Here is a 17,696-nt window from a genome sequence, read left to right as displayed (position 1 = left end):
AGAAAAAAACAGCTGCAGAGAGGGATAAAAATAATTACAGCTCTATTTGTCTTCCAAGAGACACACATCCAAGCAGACCCACTCCCTTCCCCTACAAGCTGCTCCAGTTTTATATTCCTGCACACACAATAAAGACATTGTGGTTCATTGGACTCGTACAAGATGAGGTTTCAGCATTCTGGCTGGAAACAAATACTCTCACGATAGCAATTTAACCCCATTTCAGCAGCATGTTTTATTACTAATGTCAGCAATTCACAGATCTTTGTTTTGCACCTACATGGATGGGATAAGTACAATAGGTTGGCTCACTCCCCTCCATGTTCATTAATATTTATTGATACAAACATACTTGTCCCCAATTCCTGCACACCCTTTATTTGAGGGGAAAGTGAAAGTGCCCTTGCTCCATATTTCAGAACTAAATGCTTCAGGTTTTCCTGTGCATTGCTACTGCCATCTACTGGCAAGTGGACAATCAAAAAAGTCAACACATGTTATCATGTTTTATTGTAGTATTACACAGACACAAAAAACAAAAACCCAGGTGAAAGACTGGAATGCCTTTGTTTTTTGTTTTTTAAAAAAGTACATATTAATTAACCTGCAAAATCATTTATATAAACATTACACCACAAGCAAGTGTTCTGTAGACAGACTCACTTCAGTCCAAGTCACAAACAGAACAAACCATCTACATTCCTGTTTACATACTTAGGTTGCACTTTAAATACAAACAAATGGCTACATAATAACCGATATGTTGGAAAGGAGGAATGCATTTCGATAAATGTAACCTGGCAGACGTTCATCCACCTCAAAGTGCTGTGATGGAGGGAAATTCATCTCAACCGATGGCCAGTGAAGCTCAGAATTCGCAAGCAACTGAACCGTGCAGCAGTGATAGTGTCTAAAACCCCCCTTCCCTCATAGATTTCCATCTCATTCACACACATACGTTCATTCGACGTCATCTTCTGCTAAAGACTGAGTGCCGATGAGTCGCTGAAAGAGAGGAAGAAAATATCTTTCAGAGATTACCCATTACAGAAAGGCAAATCAGTTACACGGGCCGTTAAGTATTTTTGTCTTAGAGGTGAAATAACCGAGAGCTACTGACACACAGCTCTCAGCTTTGGATGATTCTAAGGTTTATTCTTGCACCCTTTCTTGTCCCAGAAATCACAAATAGCAACTGGGGGGTTTTCAAGGATGCTAAACAAAAAAACAAAACAAGGAGATGCAGGTAACTCTCACCTGGCTGATGCTGGGTAGTCTGGTGAGCAACATTTGGAAGACTGGAGCAGGCAGCGTCTGCTGAAGCACCTGAAGTAGCTGCTGAGGTTGACCACATACTGCAATGGCATTGGTCAGGTGGTCTACACCTTTGTCAAATTCACCTGGGTTAGGGAAGAAACAGGTTTACAGACCACATAAAAAACAAGCATTAAAAATGTATCAGGGCTTAAAACTTTGTAGAGAGTCACTACACCAGTGTAGCCACAGTTACAGTGATATGAGTGGTGTGCGTCTTGCGCATGCTGCAAGCTTCCATGTGTTTTCTGTGAATGAACATGTGGCTGACCTTGTGCTAGGAGCTCCTCTGCCAGCTGGATTTCCTCCAAGAAGAATTTCTGGACAGCTTCTTCGTCCTTCAAGTTCGGCAGCTTCAAAGTCAAGTTAATAAACAAAAAACAAATTTAAGCTCCAACTAAACAAAATGAGAGAAGAATCGATTATTTTCTACATGTCCTACCTTTGTAAGCCCAGTCTTCTCACTGGAAACCTTTTGCTTTCGTCGACCTGTGAGAGAGAAGTGGGTTTTTAAGACCATGCTGCATGTTTAGTTTGCTGTTGTACAACACGGAAAACACGAGGGAATAAGTTTGCTAGCTGTTGCTTGTAGCATGCTTTTTCTTCTTCTGCAGCTGAGGGAAATAATATTAGAGCAAATGTTACCATAGTCGGAGCTTACAAGGCTACAGAAAATACGCAGTCTTGATTAGTTTCCAGAAGCTTTAAGTGTTTTTTTTAACGTCCTCGTGGTCACATGGAGGCTAACGTGCTACGATGCTAAGTTTACGCCGTTGACATGCACACTTACGCTCACGTAACTTTTCCTTGAAACGGGGGTCACTCCGCCGCTTCCTGTCAAAGTAAACACAGTATGCGATGAAAAGAGCACCACACACCCCGGCGACCAGCGCGCTCGTCCTGCCGCTTAACATTTCTCAAACTACTTATGAACAGCCACGCTCGCCGCTGACTAGCAGCTAGCACGCTGCTGAGGAAGTGTGCCAGGAAGTACGTAAGTGATGACGTAGACCAAGGCGGGAAATGTGACCCAAATTACCCCAAAACATCTGAGTTAGCAACAAACAAGCTCAAACTAAGGAAATAAAACATCCACTAATAACCATAGACTGTATAGTATTTTATATACTGCCTGTGCTAATTAGCAAAGGCAAATATAAATAACGCACAAAGATTAGTTGCTTTTAACCATCATTAATCTGGTTAATAATCTGTACTTTACCAAAATTAATGTATAATGTAGTTAAATTACCAATAATAATCTGTCGAATAATTTGTTTGGCCACATTTCGCCCCTTAGCACTTTTACCCAGCCATGCTTTAAATTAAAATCAAAATGATGAAGAATAATATTTAAGATATAAATATTATAAATACATAATATAATAATAATATTAATATAAATTGATAAAAAGTTAAAATGCTGCATTTAAAAAAAATAATTATGTACAAACTAACAAAAACAAGTATTTAAATTTATGGTTTAAAATGTAGTCTTTCAGTTCTAAGGTTTTACGTCTTAGATAATAAAAAAAAAGTTTTTATTTCTTATTTATTTAACAAAAATTAGACCAAGAGGAAAAACTAAGCACACCCCTATAACAGAACCACCTCGCTGTGACCTTATCAGTTTCTCACATCTTTGTGGAGGAATTTCCACTTACTCTTTTTTATAAAGTTGCTTCAGATGGTTGAGGTTTGCCGGCATTGATTTATGCACAAATCTCTTATCTCACCGCAGCATTCCACTGCAGCACCTTCATCATTTTGTTTTTGTTTTTTTAAGCTATTCTGTTGTAGATTTGCTTCTGTGTTTGGGATCATTGTCCTGTTGCATGAACAAATTTTGGCCAAGCTTTAGCTGTCGGACAGATGGCCTCACATTTGGCTCTAGAATACTTTGGTATACAGAGGTCTTTGTGGTCGACTAACTGCAACATGCCCACGTCCTGTAGCTGCAAAACAAGCCCTAATCATCACCCCTCCACCAGCCACCATGCTTGACAATTAGTATGAGGGGGTTTGTGCTGATGTGTAGTTTGGTTTATAACAAACATGGTGCTGGGTATTATGGTCTGATGTATCTACTTTGGTCTTGTCTGCTCTGAGGGTATTGTTCCAGAAGTCTTGTGGTTTGTTCAGATGCACATTTTTAAACCAACACTGCTGCCATGTTCTTTTTGGGGAGGAAAGACTTTCTCTGGAGACAAAACACATGATACTTGTCCAGTCTTTTTCTAATTGTGCTGTCATAAACCTGGGGTGAATTTCCTGGGATGCCCACTCTAGTAGTTTTTGTCTTTCTCGCTGTAGAGCGATTGGCTTCATATTGTTTGGACGCTGCCTTAAAAGCCTTTCCAAATTGACGGGCAGGTTCCCCAAGATGATTGCTGGTGTCTTTCCTCGTTGCCGTTATGCTAACACACCGCTGAATGCTGCAGACTGGCAAACTGCCAAAACCTCTGCTTTGATAGAAGTGATTACAGTTGCTGGTCATCACTGAATTATATAATAACAGAGACGTGTCTGAGTAAAGTGCTTCAAAGACTTGACTAAAGTTACTTTCCACCACTGATGCAAGAGACACACCGAGTACTTCACAAACTATGGCATTTATTTCAAACAGAGGCTTCTGCTTTGCTTACATTTTTACAATAAATTACACAATGACCATCCTCAGATGAGCCTAATAAATACTATTGAGCATTTTTCAATAAGCTCCGTTACTTTCTGTTGATCTATGACACAGACTTTTTCCTGTATACAAGTTCATACAGCTTTAGCTTTAGGCCATGTACAGGTTGGAAAATAGTTCAGCCACATCCAAAAACCACCATTCTTCTCTCACAAGCACAAGCTATAGAAAAACAAAAGACACAAAGAAAAACTGGATAAAAACTAAAGCAAACATGAAATTAGATAAAGACTCAAAACTGATGAGAAAGGGAGAACAGAACAACATTAAATGAGCTCAAATAAACAGAACAAGAAAGAGGACAAAAAAACAAAAACGGAACATGCTGCAACCCTCAGTTATTTACACTCAAACTACAGTTAAAACCATAAAACTGTCTGTACAGAAAAGTACATGTTATTAACAGTGCAAGATATTAAATAGCTCGACTCAAAACACTTCTCAATATACAAATTTATAACAAAAGCATACAGTTACATACAAGTGCCGAACAAAATGTAACTTCCGGATATCATACAGTAGGGGGGTCTATACAAAGGAAACACTGGAGATGTCTTCAGAAATGTATACATGTACGTCACCTTATCATATAAATGCACATTTACAATATCTCTACCTTTATTCTGGTCATAGTACAAGAAACAGAGTCAAACTTCTTTTTTTTTCTTTTCTTTTGGTAGGGATGAGTGTGAGAAGCAGGCATGTCATGCCAATAAAGTGTGCATCATTTCGATGAAGTGAAAATGTACTTAATTAAATAAATTCATGTAGGTGGAAACACTGAAAACGTGGAGTTCGGCTTTGATTGTGTGTGTTCTGACTTTTGACTCGATCCGGTTGCAGATATGCAACATTAACATCAGTGAAGCTGATGCAACTGAAGTGGGGGGATTGAAAAAAAATGGAGGATGGAAACATAATGAAAAAAAGCAGATGGGCTTTTAAAAAGGCTGATGAACTGATTTAATGCATCCATTGCATTCGCCAACCTCCATCATTGCACATTTTAGACTGTTATCTCAACAGTAATCTGTGGATGAGTATTCAGTAGTACGTAGATTTGCAGGTGATCCAACACAGGAGCTCTGCTTTTACAATTACCGTAATAATCCTAATACACTGATAACATCCCGTCGTTACCTGCCAAGACTTAGCCCTTCACTGCCCGCTCACTCGCTCACTCACAGCGTTCTGCAGTCTTTTATATGGGACACGTTGTTCCAGCTAACGCTCTGATCTGAGAGGAGGATCAGGAAAAGAAAGTACTGTCCTTTTCTCAAAGTGCCCCCGCGGAGAACAACAACAACAAGAAAAAAGAAAAAAAAAGGCACTACAGTATCATTCCTTATGATCCACTGAGGCCATCAGCGGACATACGATGGTGCTGAAACCTTATCCATCACCACCTACTTGATTCAGACCATGTACAGGAGCGATTGCCTGTACATGGGGAGGGCAACCCCATCCACATGAAGGTCCTTTTTATTTTTCTTTGTGTTTTTTTTAATGAAACAGAGAGAAACATAGCAAAGTTACCTTTCCTATGCCCTTAATGCCAATGTGGCAGCGTCTCTCCTCCAGATTTCCAGAAATAACATGGCGAGCGCCATGTTGGGCTACGAGGACAGATGACAGATGGTCTTCACTGGAAATCATCCCTTTGCAATACAACTTTATCAAATGGAAACAATTATTGCTTGCAAAAACAATTCTTTTAAATGTTCAATTAAGTAAAGCACAAAAGTCAAATCTGTATATATGTTGGGTTTGGTTTTTTTGGACAAATTTCACCCGCCCCACCCCTACACAATCGTCATAAAAGTGCACTTAAGTGCCATTAGCTTGCCGAGAAAACAGTTGTCAGTAAAAAATAGTGCTTGTTTCTTCTCTTTTGTTTTGTTTTTTCGTGGTTTTTTTGTCTCTGGTCTGGTTTTTGTGCCCCGTAGTTACAGTATGTGGGTCGACTTTTTCATCCTGTTGAAAGGGAATCGGGGCGCTGACCCCAGGGTGCTGGTTAAGTGCTTCGTGCGGTGTGGCTCCTTGCTGGGTCGTCCTGTCACCTGCACTCCACTGAAACCCCAGAGTTCTGAGATGAGGACGATGAGGATGATACCGGAGGGTCTGCCAGCGTCAGCATGACTGCCGCTGTGAGCGAGCTGGAGGACGGTGAGGAGGAGGAGGATGATGAGGAGGAAGCGGCCACTGTGCCTGCAGAGCAGAAGCAGTGATTGGTTAAGCTGATTAAAAAAAGAAGAAGATGCGACAGTGACTTCCTGTTTTACTCCTCTTGCTTTAATGGTGAACCAAATTTAGTAAATAACATGCTAGTTATTATTCCAGGCAATAAAGAGCTGACTCACTTTCTCGTTCCTTCTTCTTCATGCGTTTTCGTCGTCTGTCGATAGAGGCGACCTCAGACTTGAGGGAGAGGTAGTGATTCCTGATGTCCTGAAGTTTCTCCTGAAGAAACGAGATCCTCTCCAGGCTGGTCATCTTCTCCAGATCAGCTGAGAGGACCCAAAATGAAAGGATAGGTTCACAAGAAGCACTAAAGAGCTGACAAGCATAAACCAAATGGGTTGGATACGCACACATCTGGAAACTCCACTTGTACACCCGCGGCGATCTTCCGTGGTTATCCCGGTGCTGTGCGTGGTCTGCATCACCCTGCTTGTGGTATTTATGGCTCGAAGGGGGAGATCGCCCGTGACATTTGGGCGAAGTGGCAGCCTTCAGCTCCGATGGGTTGTTTTTAGAGGCAGTTGATTTGGCAGTGCCCTCAACAACAGACTGGTCCTCGCTGTCACTGCTGTTGGCTGAAGAAAAAGAGGAAAAAGAAAGAAAATGCAGTGAACAGGAAACGCCTCAAATCCTCTCCTACCTGGCATCTGTTACATGATGCCTGCAAACGGGTTAATAAATGAAACGGAGACACATGAAAGCAGTGCTGGCGCTGAAAATGAGAACGTTAGCGGGTGTCATCATTTCTACCCACAGCTCTTCTTACCTGTTTTCCTATTCTTTTTGGGAGGCACACCGAGGCTCTTGCGGTTTGGCTTGTGTTTCTTTGTTGCGCCGCCAGTCTGTGATTCTTTCTGCCGCTTCTGACTCGCAGACGCTACAAAAGAAAAGAGTGAGAAGACGGTGAGGGAATAGGCGGACTGTGAAATGAGTAGTCAGCCTCTGTTTCTTTAGTATTCCATCCTGAAGAAAAATGAGTTGTGTCACTGAAAAATAAACCTGTTAAAATAGATTTTTGCTGCCACTCGTACCTTTGGACTTCTGTTCGCTCTCCTGCTGGCTGCTGTTGCTCAGCTCGAGGCTGCAGCTGCTGCTGCTGTTGCACGAGAGGCTGACGTCGAACACCTTCGAGGGGGAACTCGCCCCTTCGTCCTGCAGCTCTCCTCCTAGACTCTCCACCTCCACTGTGCTGCTATCTGTCTCGCTGCGCCCGCCCGTCACCTCCTCCTGTACTGGCCCTGTGGGAAGAGCGTCCGAAACCGGCTCTGAGGGCAAGGCAGCGGGTATGGATGGGGCCGGGGAGGAAGGCTGCGCTTGACCAGACTCTTCCACGGCGCTGCCTCCTCCTCCCGATGGGGACTCCGGCGTCGTCGGTGGCGTGTTGAGTACAGAGTTGCTCCCGCTGCTCGGGAACTCCCGGAGCTTCTCGGTCTCCATCTGCTCCTGCGAGGTGTCGTCCTCGCCTCTCGCGTCCTGCTCGACGCTCGGCTCTTCCATACACGAGGACACCGGTGGGGGAGGAGAGTTTGCGGCCTCCGTGTCCGAGTCAGAGAATAACTCCTTGAGAGTCTTCTTTGGCCACTGGGCCTGGATGCTGGACCACACGTCTTTTTGTCCTTTTGGGCGAACGGCGGGCCTTTCCTCTACATTCCCAGAAACTTTGGCTCTCTTTTCGGGAATCTCCCAGAAGCCTCCTTGTCGGCTGGTTTTGCTTTTCTCCTTCATTCCGTTGTACTTCTTGGTCGGTGACCCCTTGGTTTTGGGGCGGGTTCGCTCACTTTCCTCAGGCTGAGCCTCGGCCACAGCTGCACCCTCATCATCTGAACTGCTGCTAGATGAGGCCCCCCTCTCCTCTCCAGGAGCGGCTGCTCTCTCCTCCCCTCTCATCGGAGAACCCGCAGGTAGCCAGTCAGCACTCCTGGTGTTCCTGGTCTTAGCTTTGGATTGACCTTTTGGAGTCCTCTCTGCTGCGCTGTCAGCTTTCCTCTTCCTCGTACTTGCCTCTCCCTCCGACTCTGGTTGGCTTCTGCGCTTTCCGGCATCTGGGCTCTCCACACTGACGGTGTCCTGGGCCTTTCCCGTGACAGGACAGGGTTTGGACCCTTCGGACGGGGCTCCGCCCTCCCAGCGCTCTGGAATTTGCGGTGGCTCTGGTTGGCCTTTTCTGAGACGGCTCCCTGGCTGATCCTCTTCGTTATGCTCTCCCTCCTCAGCTTCATGCTCGCTTTCATCCGTGGACACCTCGGAGGCTGAAGCAAACAGAACAAAGCTTTATTAGGTTGTTAAAAAAACAAAACAACAACACACATCAGAGTGACGCGGTCCTAATCTGCTGCAAGTGTGCATGACCACTACAGGCTAATGAGTGTTGCTACCTTGCAGGCCATTGAGGATAGAAGTAATTTCTATAGCCTTGACTGGAGACTGCTGAGGCCCTTTGTCCTCACCCTCGTCCATCTTGGAAAAGACGTCCTGGCTCAGGCCACACTTGGAGCGCGGGACACGGTTAGCGTTGGACGAAGGGCCGAGGACCTCCCTGTCATCGAGCCTCTCCAAATTGTCTTGCATTTTCTGCCAGAAGTCAACATAAGTCAGTCAGCCTTTCACTTCACGACACCAAACCGGGATTTTAAGACTTAATAAAAGTCACCGGCTCTCCAAAGTCATACCTTAATTTTTTTACGGTGCTTTATTTTTGGTACATTCTTATTGGCGGGTCGCACAATCTTGTCTGCTTTGATCCACTCATCATATCTATAAAAAAAAAAAAAAGAAAAAAAGAAAGAAAGAAAGAAAGAAGAAAAAAAAGGAAAAAAAATCAAGTACAAAGACGAGAAAGAGTTTCATCATTTAGGACTTTGAAGAAGGAGCTGTGAAATATTCTCTCACACCACCCACCACCACACAGACGCTTCTACTGTCTGACCCCGACATATTGCTGTGACACAGTAAGCCTCAACAGCAAGAGAAGAAATCCCATGGTGTTATGTGGAAAAAAAGACACAACCTTTTTACGATGAAGAAAGAAACAAGATAGAACACCGACCACCACACAAATCATATTCAGTAGAATTCACACAATACCGAGGAAGTGGGTCGTATGAGGAGGAGGGGAGGGGGGGATGGAAGAAAAAAGTTTCACAACATCACACACAACAGACACAATGCAGAGAACATCCCACTGTCTTTTATAGAGTGCTAGAGGACCACACAACAACATTGAGACGATGAAATGCCGATTGCACTAGTTAACCTCTGTGTCATGGTACCCTAACACTCTACTCAACACTGCGTTTAACCCTGACCCGCTGGGGAGGGGGGAGAGGGTTGAGAGGTAGAGGTGAGTGTAGCAGCACTTAGGTTGGCCATTCAGTGTTAGCTCACATTCAAATATCACATTGTAGGATTGGAAGTTTTGTTTGATTGTTAAAAGACTTCAAATTGGTTAAAAAAAAGAAATAAATAAAAAAATCAGGCTGTCTGTAGATCTGTTTGAGAGACAGACAGCTGGGGGACAGACAGACAGGGGATTTTGGTCAAAACTGAGAGAGAGGAAGCTGAGGAGTGAATCCGCATCAACCCGATACTCAGTTGTGTTTCTGCCACTAGATGGCCCAGTGCTCTCCATAATCAGAGTGCTGACCATGGCACTGGTTCACACGAAGCAGAATTGCGAGGAAGGGTTACTGCTGCGGGGACACCCACGTAGGCGGTGATCCCATGAGTTAAGAGATGGATTTTTAAAAATTTGTTTTTTTGGTCTGTTTTCTTTTGAATTAGGGTGAAAATAGACGTTTAGGTGATTTCTCCCCAGGTCCTGTCTTACCTGACGTTCCAGCCACAGTAGTGCACCAGGTAGAGCACCTCTCCCCCCTCCACGTCTGCCTCTTTCACAGTGGCCTCGTACGTCTTCAGATTGCGGCCTCGCCCATACCTCACCTGCACCTTCATCCCCGGGGGGTAACACTCAAACTCCTCCCCTTCCTCCCCCTCCTGACTGCTGTCATCCCTGCAAGAAAAACAGTTCAGCACTTCCTGGCCCTAGGCTATAACACCACAAAAACCACCACCCTCACCCATCCACCCCCAACTCGCTGCCTGCTGCTATAACAAGCCTGTTTTCTAGTCTATTTGCTCCACCCTTGCCTTTCCCTGTCTCATTACAACACTACACCTTCACCTGCACAGAAACATAAGCTGCCTTAGCTCTAGTCCAGCTGCATCATTAATAGAAAAGCCAGTCAAAGAACAGTACATGAAGTGTTTCAGCAAAAAAACAAACAAAACACATCATTCTTTATTCTTTCATAGTAAAAATTAATGATAAGAAATCACACTACTGTTATGCTGTCTAACCCCACACACACACACACAGGGGATTCTCATTCACCCTCGTACGCACGCTGTAAAGAAACAAAGCAGCCACAAGAAGGAGCTAGAGGGAAACAATCAGGAGATATAGGGGTGGTGCAGGGGTGTCAGTAAGTGTTTTAGGCGCCAGGGGGCCTCGTGGGGTGGGTTAAGCATGGCAAAGCGCAACGGGACAGGCAACGCAGCAACTTAAAGCGAGGCTACAGCACTGAGAGGAAGCACGGCTGCGAGGTCCTAGTCGGCCCGCTGCGACGAACAACATCTACAGCACAACACGCCTCACAGTCCCTCCCAAACTTAGCTCCTCAGAACGTGCAGACGGGCTTATTTCCAGGAGCCGACTGATTTTTAAAAACATTTCCACCCCTGATTGAAAAATAAATAAAACACACAAATATCACGTAGATTAAGACTCGGCTTGCTCAAAATGAGCACAATTCAACTGCAGTGCTCATCATTATGAGTAAAAGCCAAAAGGTCAACAGTCCAAGTGAACTTTCCAGCAAAGCCGTTGAGAAGGCTTCATCGTAAAAATAAGCACCTGTCCAGCAAGAACTCAACAATAACTCATCGATGTCTCCTACTAATGCATCGCCTTCTCGTTTAAGCTCACAGTAAGCTAGTTTCAGTGGCTACACGCCGTCTGTGCTGATGCTGGAATGAAAACATGACCCTGACACAACACCCGTCTGTTCCAGTTTACAGCCTGTAAACATCAAACAGGTTTGATATGATCAGAAAAGCTCAGATCAGATCAGCCTGCGGCTTGTCCACTGAGTGCATCCGTAAACTCGTAATCTGCAAGGACGTTGATCCCGACAAAGCCGAAGGATCAAGGAGACTTCTGACTGTCATAGAGGTCACAAGTGGTCTTCTATCAGCAGGTATCTGTGGCCACGGTTGGTGTAAACTACAGATAACCTCCTCATAACGTGCAGGAATTTTGCAGTCCTTCAGTCAGACACAGAGACTCAGTAAACCAAGAACCTGTTTTCTAGCTTTCAGCAGTCCAAACAACACAACTGTACATCTGTCACTGTGGACGTTGAACAAACAGGTCTGAGCTGGACAGACGGCGCTAATCACAGGAGGCAACAGGGAAAATGCAACTGCTGAGGCCAAACTGTACAACAATCCATTTACCAACACTCAGAGTTTTCCTCTAAAAGCATCTCAAGCACTGTATATATAAATATATATACATATCTCACAACTGGAGGGTTAATGCATCTATGACAACATTCACACACATGGAACATTTAAATAAAGCGAACACTGAAAGCCAAAAAGATGAGAGAAAAGACAGGAAGAGGGTGGCAGAGAGAGAGATCAGGAAAGGGCAGGAATCAAGAAGAGCACAGCCATGTTGTGCACTGAGTGAGAGAGGCTCGGCATGGTCAAACAATCCCAGCGAGCGAGAGACAGCGAGAAAGCACAGCATGACATGCCAGGTGAAAGGTAGCAGTCAGGCTTTGGTGCTCTAAGATGTCTCTGCCAGCCGATGTCGACTAAGCAACAAGGAATAATAATAGCACAAAGGGCAGTGGATAAGAGCTTAGTTAGAGGAGAGAGAGGAGAGCGTGCCTCTCTCTGGTTAGCAGGTAAGAGTATACGGCGTATTAGTACTTTTAAGGTCAGAAGGATCACTGCTCCTCATCTGCTAATGGTGTTCTAGCATCGTGCTGCCACCAAGGAAAGCAAATACCTCGAGTCCTTTTGCATTCTTATTTTGCTTTCACATGGAATAGTTTTACCATGCAGGAGCTCATGTTTGTGCCCTGACCATACGTTTTGTTTTTTAAGCAACTGTGGAGGAGGGAGCATCCCCTTCAGTGAACCTACCCAGAGTTGTCCTTGCTCTCCTGCTCCTCATCGTGCTCCTCCTTCATGTTGTCGGCTCCGAGGCGAGCCGTCGACGAGCCCTCGTCGGCGTCGGCTTTGTGCGGACCGTCCTCTTCTTCGTCATCGCCATCGTTTCCGCCCTCTTTCCCCTCGCTTTTCGATGTTTCGGATTCCGTTTTACTCGGGGTCGAATCAGGTTTCTCGTCCTGTGAGAGAAGGACGCTTTATTATTGTGAAGGTTATAGACTGAGAACCTTCACAGACATGACGCTTTATTATGAGAAACATGGGAGGTGTGCAGAAATTCATCTAAAATAACAGACAGCACTCGGGATAATGCACCTTGCAGATAACGGGCTGTGTGCTACAAGGTTCTCCGTCCACTTGGGCTTTCGGCTCTTCGGCAACTGATGACGTAGGAGCCGTTTTCCCTGCCTCCCCCTCAGGTTTCCCCTCCCCCTTGGTCCCCTGCTTCAAAGGGAGGTCCATTTTGAATGTGATGGCAGTGGAGGTGCAGTATTCCTCAAATCCGTATAAGTACCTGCGTGATGAGACATTCAACACATCCAATAAGATTTTCCAAAGTTTAATCTTACTGCTCCAAAGCGTGCGCACGCCGACACACCTGCGTCGCTCAGAGTTAATCACACAAAGATGAAAAGCAAGTCGACTGGAGGATTTTGCATTTTGAAAGCTTTCGAGCTGTGGAGTGTCTGTACGTACTTGCGGTAAGCACATTTGACGTTGTAGCCAGCAGCTGAGTTGAGCACGGGGATTCCCAAATCCTGATAGACTTGCTTCCAAACAGAACCGCTCTCAATCTGCTCAACAAGGGAGACAAAATTCAGAGAGGGTCGACACCAAACGAAACGAGAGCGACATCAAACTGCTCTCAGGGGCGGGCAGTAGCACTCACATTGTCAAAACCTCCCAGTTTGTGCACCAGCCTGTAGAGCTTGAACAGGTTGAGGTTCCTGTAGCCCAGAACCGGCCGCTTGTTAATGGGAGTCCCTGAAGAGGAGAAGCAGAAGGCATAGGTGGATGTGGTAAGAAAAGCAGCACAACATGTTTGTCTGCTGGAGAAAATTATGATTTTTCTTTTTAATAGGGAAAAAAAAAAAGAAGACAAAATTCACAACCTGTCTCACAAATGAAAATAAACCTCAAACATCACACTGGTCCCTGCCCTGCTCTCACCTCTGTCTTCCATGAACTTGTAGAGTTGCTGCAGAAAGTTCTCCCTCTCCTCGGGGAACGGCTCCACCTCCTCCTGCAGACAGGAAACAAGACAGTTTGGCATCTCTCTTTTTTTCTTTTTTTAAATCTGGGAGGTTGTAGGATAAGAGGATAAGTGCGCTCTGCTGTCTCTACCTCCTCCTCTTCACCACTCGCATCCTCCTCCTGCTCCTCCTCTTCGTCGTCATCATCCTCTTCGCTGCTGGAACTTTCCTCCTTCACTTCTGTCTTCCAGATGCTGGGCACGACCAGCTGCCTCTGGAACTCCAGGGCTGCGTCCAGCGCTGAAAGAGCGGATTAATCGAACCTCCTAAACACTTCTTGGAGCTGTGCGTGCATCACTGCATGCTCAAACGACACACTTATACCTTTAAAAATGTGTTCTACACTATATACAACAATAACAATAATACGCCCACATAAAAGCTACAGTATAAAAAAGACCAGGAACTCTGGAAGCATGAAAACCTGCCAGTGTTTGCACAGTGACGCACAGCAGCTGAAGCATCCAGCCACAGTGTCACAGGTGGGTTTTAGCAGTATCTAACCACCTCGGCAGATGCTTGTTTTACACTTTTGTAACGTGGAAAATATCACAGTTGTGAGTCAACCACCTGTGAATATCAAGACGGGGACAATACAAAGCTGTTTGCTAAGTGCAATTACGAGAGTACGAGCTCAGCGGTGGAAAAAAATTTGAATAAAATGAAAAATAATGTAGCACTTTTATAAAAAAAAGTTTAGTGAGGACTTTAAAAATAGACTGCAGAGTGACAGGAGCTCTCCACCGCTGCGTTCTCTCCAGAACATAAACAAAACTTCTCTGGTCTTCCACTCTGCGAGTGTTTTCTGCCAAGTGTGTCAGCGTACAGAGCTGCCCGCAGACGGCTGATAAAAGGTATGCTCTGCTGCGCACCACTTCTGTAGCACCGACTTCAAACTCACCGGGTTTGAGGCTCGCGTCAGCTTTTGGAGGGCAGCTGCTGTCGAACTCACGGACGTCCTTCTGTAGCACCATGTAACTGCAAAAAATAAATAAAAATATAGCAACTCTGATTAGAAAGTGTGGAGTAGAAAAAAAAAAGTTTTCTTAAAACAACAAAGTCTAAACAGCTCAGAGCTCTACCGTATAGTCTTATTCATTAAAACAACCTTACAGCTGTGCGCCAATCAAAGCCTCCAAAAACCTGAGCGGTCACAGACTACTTTCTTACAGCACCCCTAAAGCGGCTGGGCACAGTCAGCTGCTGGCGATTTGGCAGACACACGGATCAGTGAAGCTTGTAAGCTGAAAGCAGTCAGAGGTTTGGCTGGTGAGCAATGTGAGGCGATTTGCTGTGGTATCTGTAGGCAGCTGAGCAGATCCAATGACTAGATTTGTCATGGAGTGAAATTTTAAAGAAACAAGTGTATAAAAGCTAAACGACCTCACACTGAGAGAACGGCTCGGTTTCCTGGCATTTCCTTAGATAATCACTACAAACACGGCACTGACAAGGACACCTGTCTGTAACTCGGAGAAACCACGTGCAGGTTTGTTTAGCTGAGGTTTAAAACCCACTCACGCTCATTACACTGTCTTTTTCCGTTGCAGGTTAAAAAACACAGACAAGTTTGCAAGCTGGCTAAATGGGAGAAAAAAAGTGGAAACAGGAAAGACTTGTCAGATCTGGTTACTGTAGTAACAGTGGAAACAGTAAGACCACTTCCTGACAACTCCTGCCTCACCCCTGGATCTGACCTTCCTTTCCCTCAAAATGTTTTCCAAGCCATTGTTTTTTTTTTTGAAAGACATATTCACTGGTTATTAGTAACAATATACAACTCTCCTGAGGAAAGCGAACACACTGACCCCGGGTGCTGTGCGGGAGAGGTCACGTGGCCTATGGATGTAAACCCCTTGTTCAAAAAACAAACCACACCAGCCTGATAATAGCTGAGAAGAGGTTGTCAGAAAAGATAAAAAGTGGAATAATAAACAGTGACAAGTGTGTGCAGAAGAATGGAAAGGCACTTGAAAGCAGTAAAAGGGCTAAAGGAAATCACACAGCACTGCAGCGACAGAGAGGATGCACACTCAGCAATCAAATGTGCTTAAAATGTGTTTTCTTATGTCTCGCTACTACACTCTAAAAATGCTATGCGTAACAATAATGATACACATGTTGGAAATTTTGCTTAATGCATATGAGAGCAAACCGATTGGAGACGGAAACAAACTGAAAACAATCATATAGATTTTTTCCTCCTCCTTTCATTTGCTGTTTTTTGCAATCTCACCTGGATGCACAGTAGCGCTTTCAGCGACTTAAATCAAATAGCTGCAGAGCAGAAAGAAAAAGTACTCCAATGCGATTCCACTTGCAAACAAGACAAAAAAAAACACCACACAGGTTTTTCACAGGGTGCCCTCGGTCAGAGAGGAAATACTTCACAGCCGTACAACTTCCAGCTGGTCTCCGATTTATCATTCTTTATCTTATCCCTTTCATCAGCTCTACCTTTAACCGAGTGATAAGACTTCCTGTGCTGCATATTTGTCTTCAGCCGCAGATTAAGGAGGTCACGCCGGCGACTCGCTCAAGATTCCTTTTAAAGCAAGTGTATTTAGTCATTGCGGGAATTCAAACAGACAGGAAAGTAGTCTTTGGAGCGGGCGAACAAGCGCCAGATTAATTTATGCTGAGTGTGGGCTATGTTTCTACCCACATGAAGAAAGGCTGCAGTAACACAACCGCCAGCTGAGCTCTTGACAGGACTTATTTCTTTCTTTACCACAGACAAAACAATCTGGCTGTGTGGTTCTATGCCGAGGGCAGGCTGCAGGGAAGCTACACTACCTCTCCACACCAGTAACTCACAGCCTCAGGACAAATAAAATAACAATAGGCGATGCTGCAGAGGAAGGCTGTGTGCTTGAGGCCTATATGAGCCTATATTCCTCTAATCAATGGAGATTTGAATTCATTCACCAAACACACGCACAATTACTTAGTCAAGAAATACAAATGTTATCTGACAGAGCCACAATGGCCGTACTTTACATTAGTATTAAATGGTTAGTGTGCAAATTGACTTACAAACAAAAATGAATCAAGAACAACTTATATAAATGATCAAGGGCCAGCGCAAAGCATCTGCACGCCACAGCTTTACTACCTCTTAGTTTTGTGGCCGACAAGCGGCCCAAGTTCCCTCTGTCTCACTTTTCATTGATTGCATCATAAATTATGCTGGATAAGCTACTAATAATGATTAGTGCAGAAGCAGCTTAACACAACAGAATGTAAATGTCGCTTTGGGCGAATTATTAATGACTCACAATTTTCCATCCTTGAACGAGCGCACAAAGACGTTGTCCTTCTTCACGGTCATGTCTTCGTGGCAGTCGGGGGAGATGACCTTGTTGCACAGAAACAAGAGAAAGTCAGAAAAAGGTCACGTGAGGTGGTGCTGAGGCAATAAAAAGAAGAAGAATAGGGGAGGGGTGGGGGTGTATCAGAGAATGACTTAATGACTAAAGCGGTTTCAGCAAAAGGGCACACTGATTGATTACAAAATGTGCTGCCTATGATACAAAATCAAACTAGCAGGAGAGATGAAGAGCGAGAGATGACGAGGGGTGGGCACCCGCCAGCATCATTAGCAGCTGGAGCTGAGGAGGAGAACTAACGTGAGGGCTGCTACTCCTGCCGGGGTCTAACCCAAAGGAAGCAGCGCATTTCCAGCAGACCTGCGTACACTCGGGCTCACGGGATTGGATGCTTTCACTTCAGGTCCATGACTCACGCCTGCTGTGTGATTTCGAGCTCTGTCACATACGCTCACACGTGCACGCTCGTGTCTTAGAACTTTTACATAACAAGGCCACCCAAAAGAGCCCCTGTCTATCACAGCCGCGCATCATCTGTTGCACGAGACAGCTGCCAGTGTACCTACTCCACCCCTCTGCCATATGGTTGCAGTGTAAACAATGACAGGCTACTGTGCAGTGCAC

At 44.9% G+C, this 17,696-nt stretch overlaps 2 protein-coding genes across 3 annotated transcripts in view; both read right to left on the bottom strand.

Moving 5' to 3' along the window:
- Positions 1-491: 491 nt before the first annotated feature.
- tomm20a (translocase of outer mitochondrial membrane 20) lies at positions 492-2,305 on the bottom strand. Its single transcript, XM_080868781.1, has 5 exons — positions 2,105-2,305; positions 1,757-1,803; positions 1,586-1,667; positions 1,258-1,400; positions 492-1,005 (listed from the first exon to the last, which is right to left on the bottom strand). The coding sequence occupies exons 1-5, from the start codon at positions 2,226-2,228 to the stop codon at positions 961-963; spliced, it is 441 nt and encodes a 146-aa protein (XP_080724907.1). The 5' UTR covers positions 2,229-2,305; the 3' UTR covers positions 492-960.
- A 1,602-nt stretch (positions 2,306-3,907) lies between these two features.
- The window catches only part of arid4b (AT-rich interaction domain 4B), a 39,236-nt gene continuing 25,447 nt past the window's right edge, over positions 3,908-17,696 (bottom strand). Inside the window, exons 9-24 of one of the 2 annotated variants that reach the window (XM_080868832.1) lie at positions 17,022-17,101; positions 14,645-14,721; positions 13,835-13,983; positions 13,661-13,733; positions 13,380-13,474; positions 13,187-13,284; positions 12,806-13,004; positions 12,464-12,669; positions 10,077-10,259; positions 8,920-9,004; positions 8,698-8,821; positions 7,282-8,499; positions 7,017-7,127; positions 6,601-6,825; positions 6,370-6,516; positions 3,908-6,217 (exon numbers count right to left, since the gene is read on the bottom strand). In XM_080868832.1, the coding sequence (XP_080724958.1) occupies positions 6,066-6,217; positions 6,370-6,516; positions 6,601-6,825; positions 7,017-7,127; positions 7,282-8,499; positions 8,698-8,821; positions 8,920-9,004; positions 10,077-10,259; positions 12,464-12,669; positions 12,806-13,004; positions 13,187-13,284; positions 13,380-13,474; positions 13,661-13,733; positions 13,835-13,983; positions 14,645-14,721; positions 17,022-17,101 (3,222 nt within the window). In that variant the 3' untranslated portion in view covers positions 3,908-6,065. Of the gene's footprint in view, positions 6,218-6,369; positions 6,517-6,600; positions 6,826-7,016; positions 7,128-7,281; positions 8,500-8,625; positions 8,822-8,919; positions 9,005-10,076; positions 10,260-12,463; positions 12,670-12,805; positions 13,005-13,186; positions 13,285-13,379; positions 13,475-13,660; positions 13,734-13,834; positions 13,984-14,644; positions 14,722-17,021; positions 17,102-17,696 lie in introns of both variants that reach the window. The other variant, XM_080868831.1, reaches the window with a different exon arrangement.

Source organism: Rhamphochromis sp. 'chilingali' (assembly GCF_963969265.1).
Source record: "Rhamphochromis sp. 'chilingali' genome assembly, chromosome: 20".
Classification (NCBI taxonomy): domain Eukaryota; kingdom Metazoa; phylum Chordata; class Actinopteri; order Cichliformes; family Cichlidae; genus Rhamphochromis; species Rhamphochromis sp. 'chilingali'.
The sequence above is the reverse complement of the archived record's forward strand: the minus strand, read 5'-3'. Positions and strand labels throughout refer to the sequence as shown.

Coding starts and splice junctions, on each gene's coding strand:
- tomm20a (XM_080868781.1), bottom strand. CDS start 2,228: ATGTTAAGCGGCAGGACGAGCGCGCTGGTCGCCGGGGTGTGTGGTGCT. Junction 1,804..2,104: donor CAAGGAAAAGTTACGTGAGC/GTAAGTGTGCAT, acceptor TCTCTCTCACAG/GTCGACGAAAGCAAAAGGTT. Junction 1,006..1,257: donor GACTACCCAGCATCAGCCAG/GTGAGAGTTACC, acceptor CCTCTCTTTCAG/CGACTCATCGGCACTCAGTC.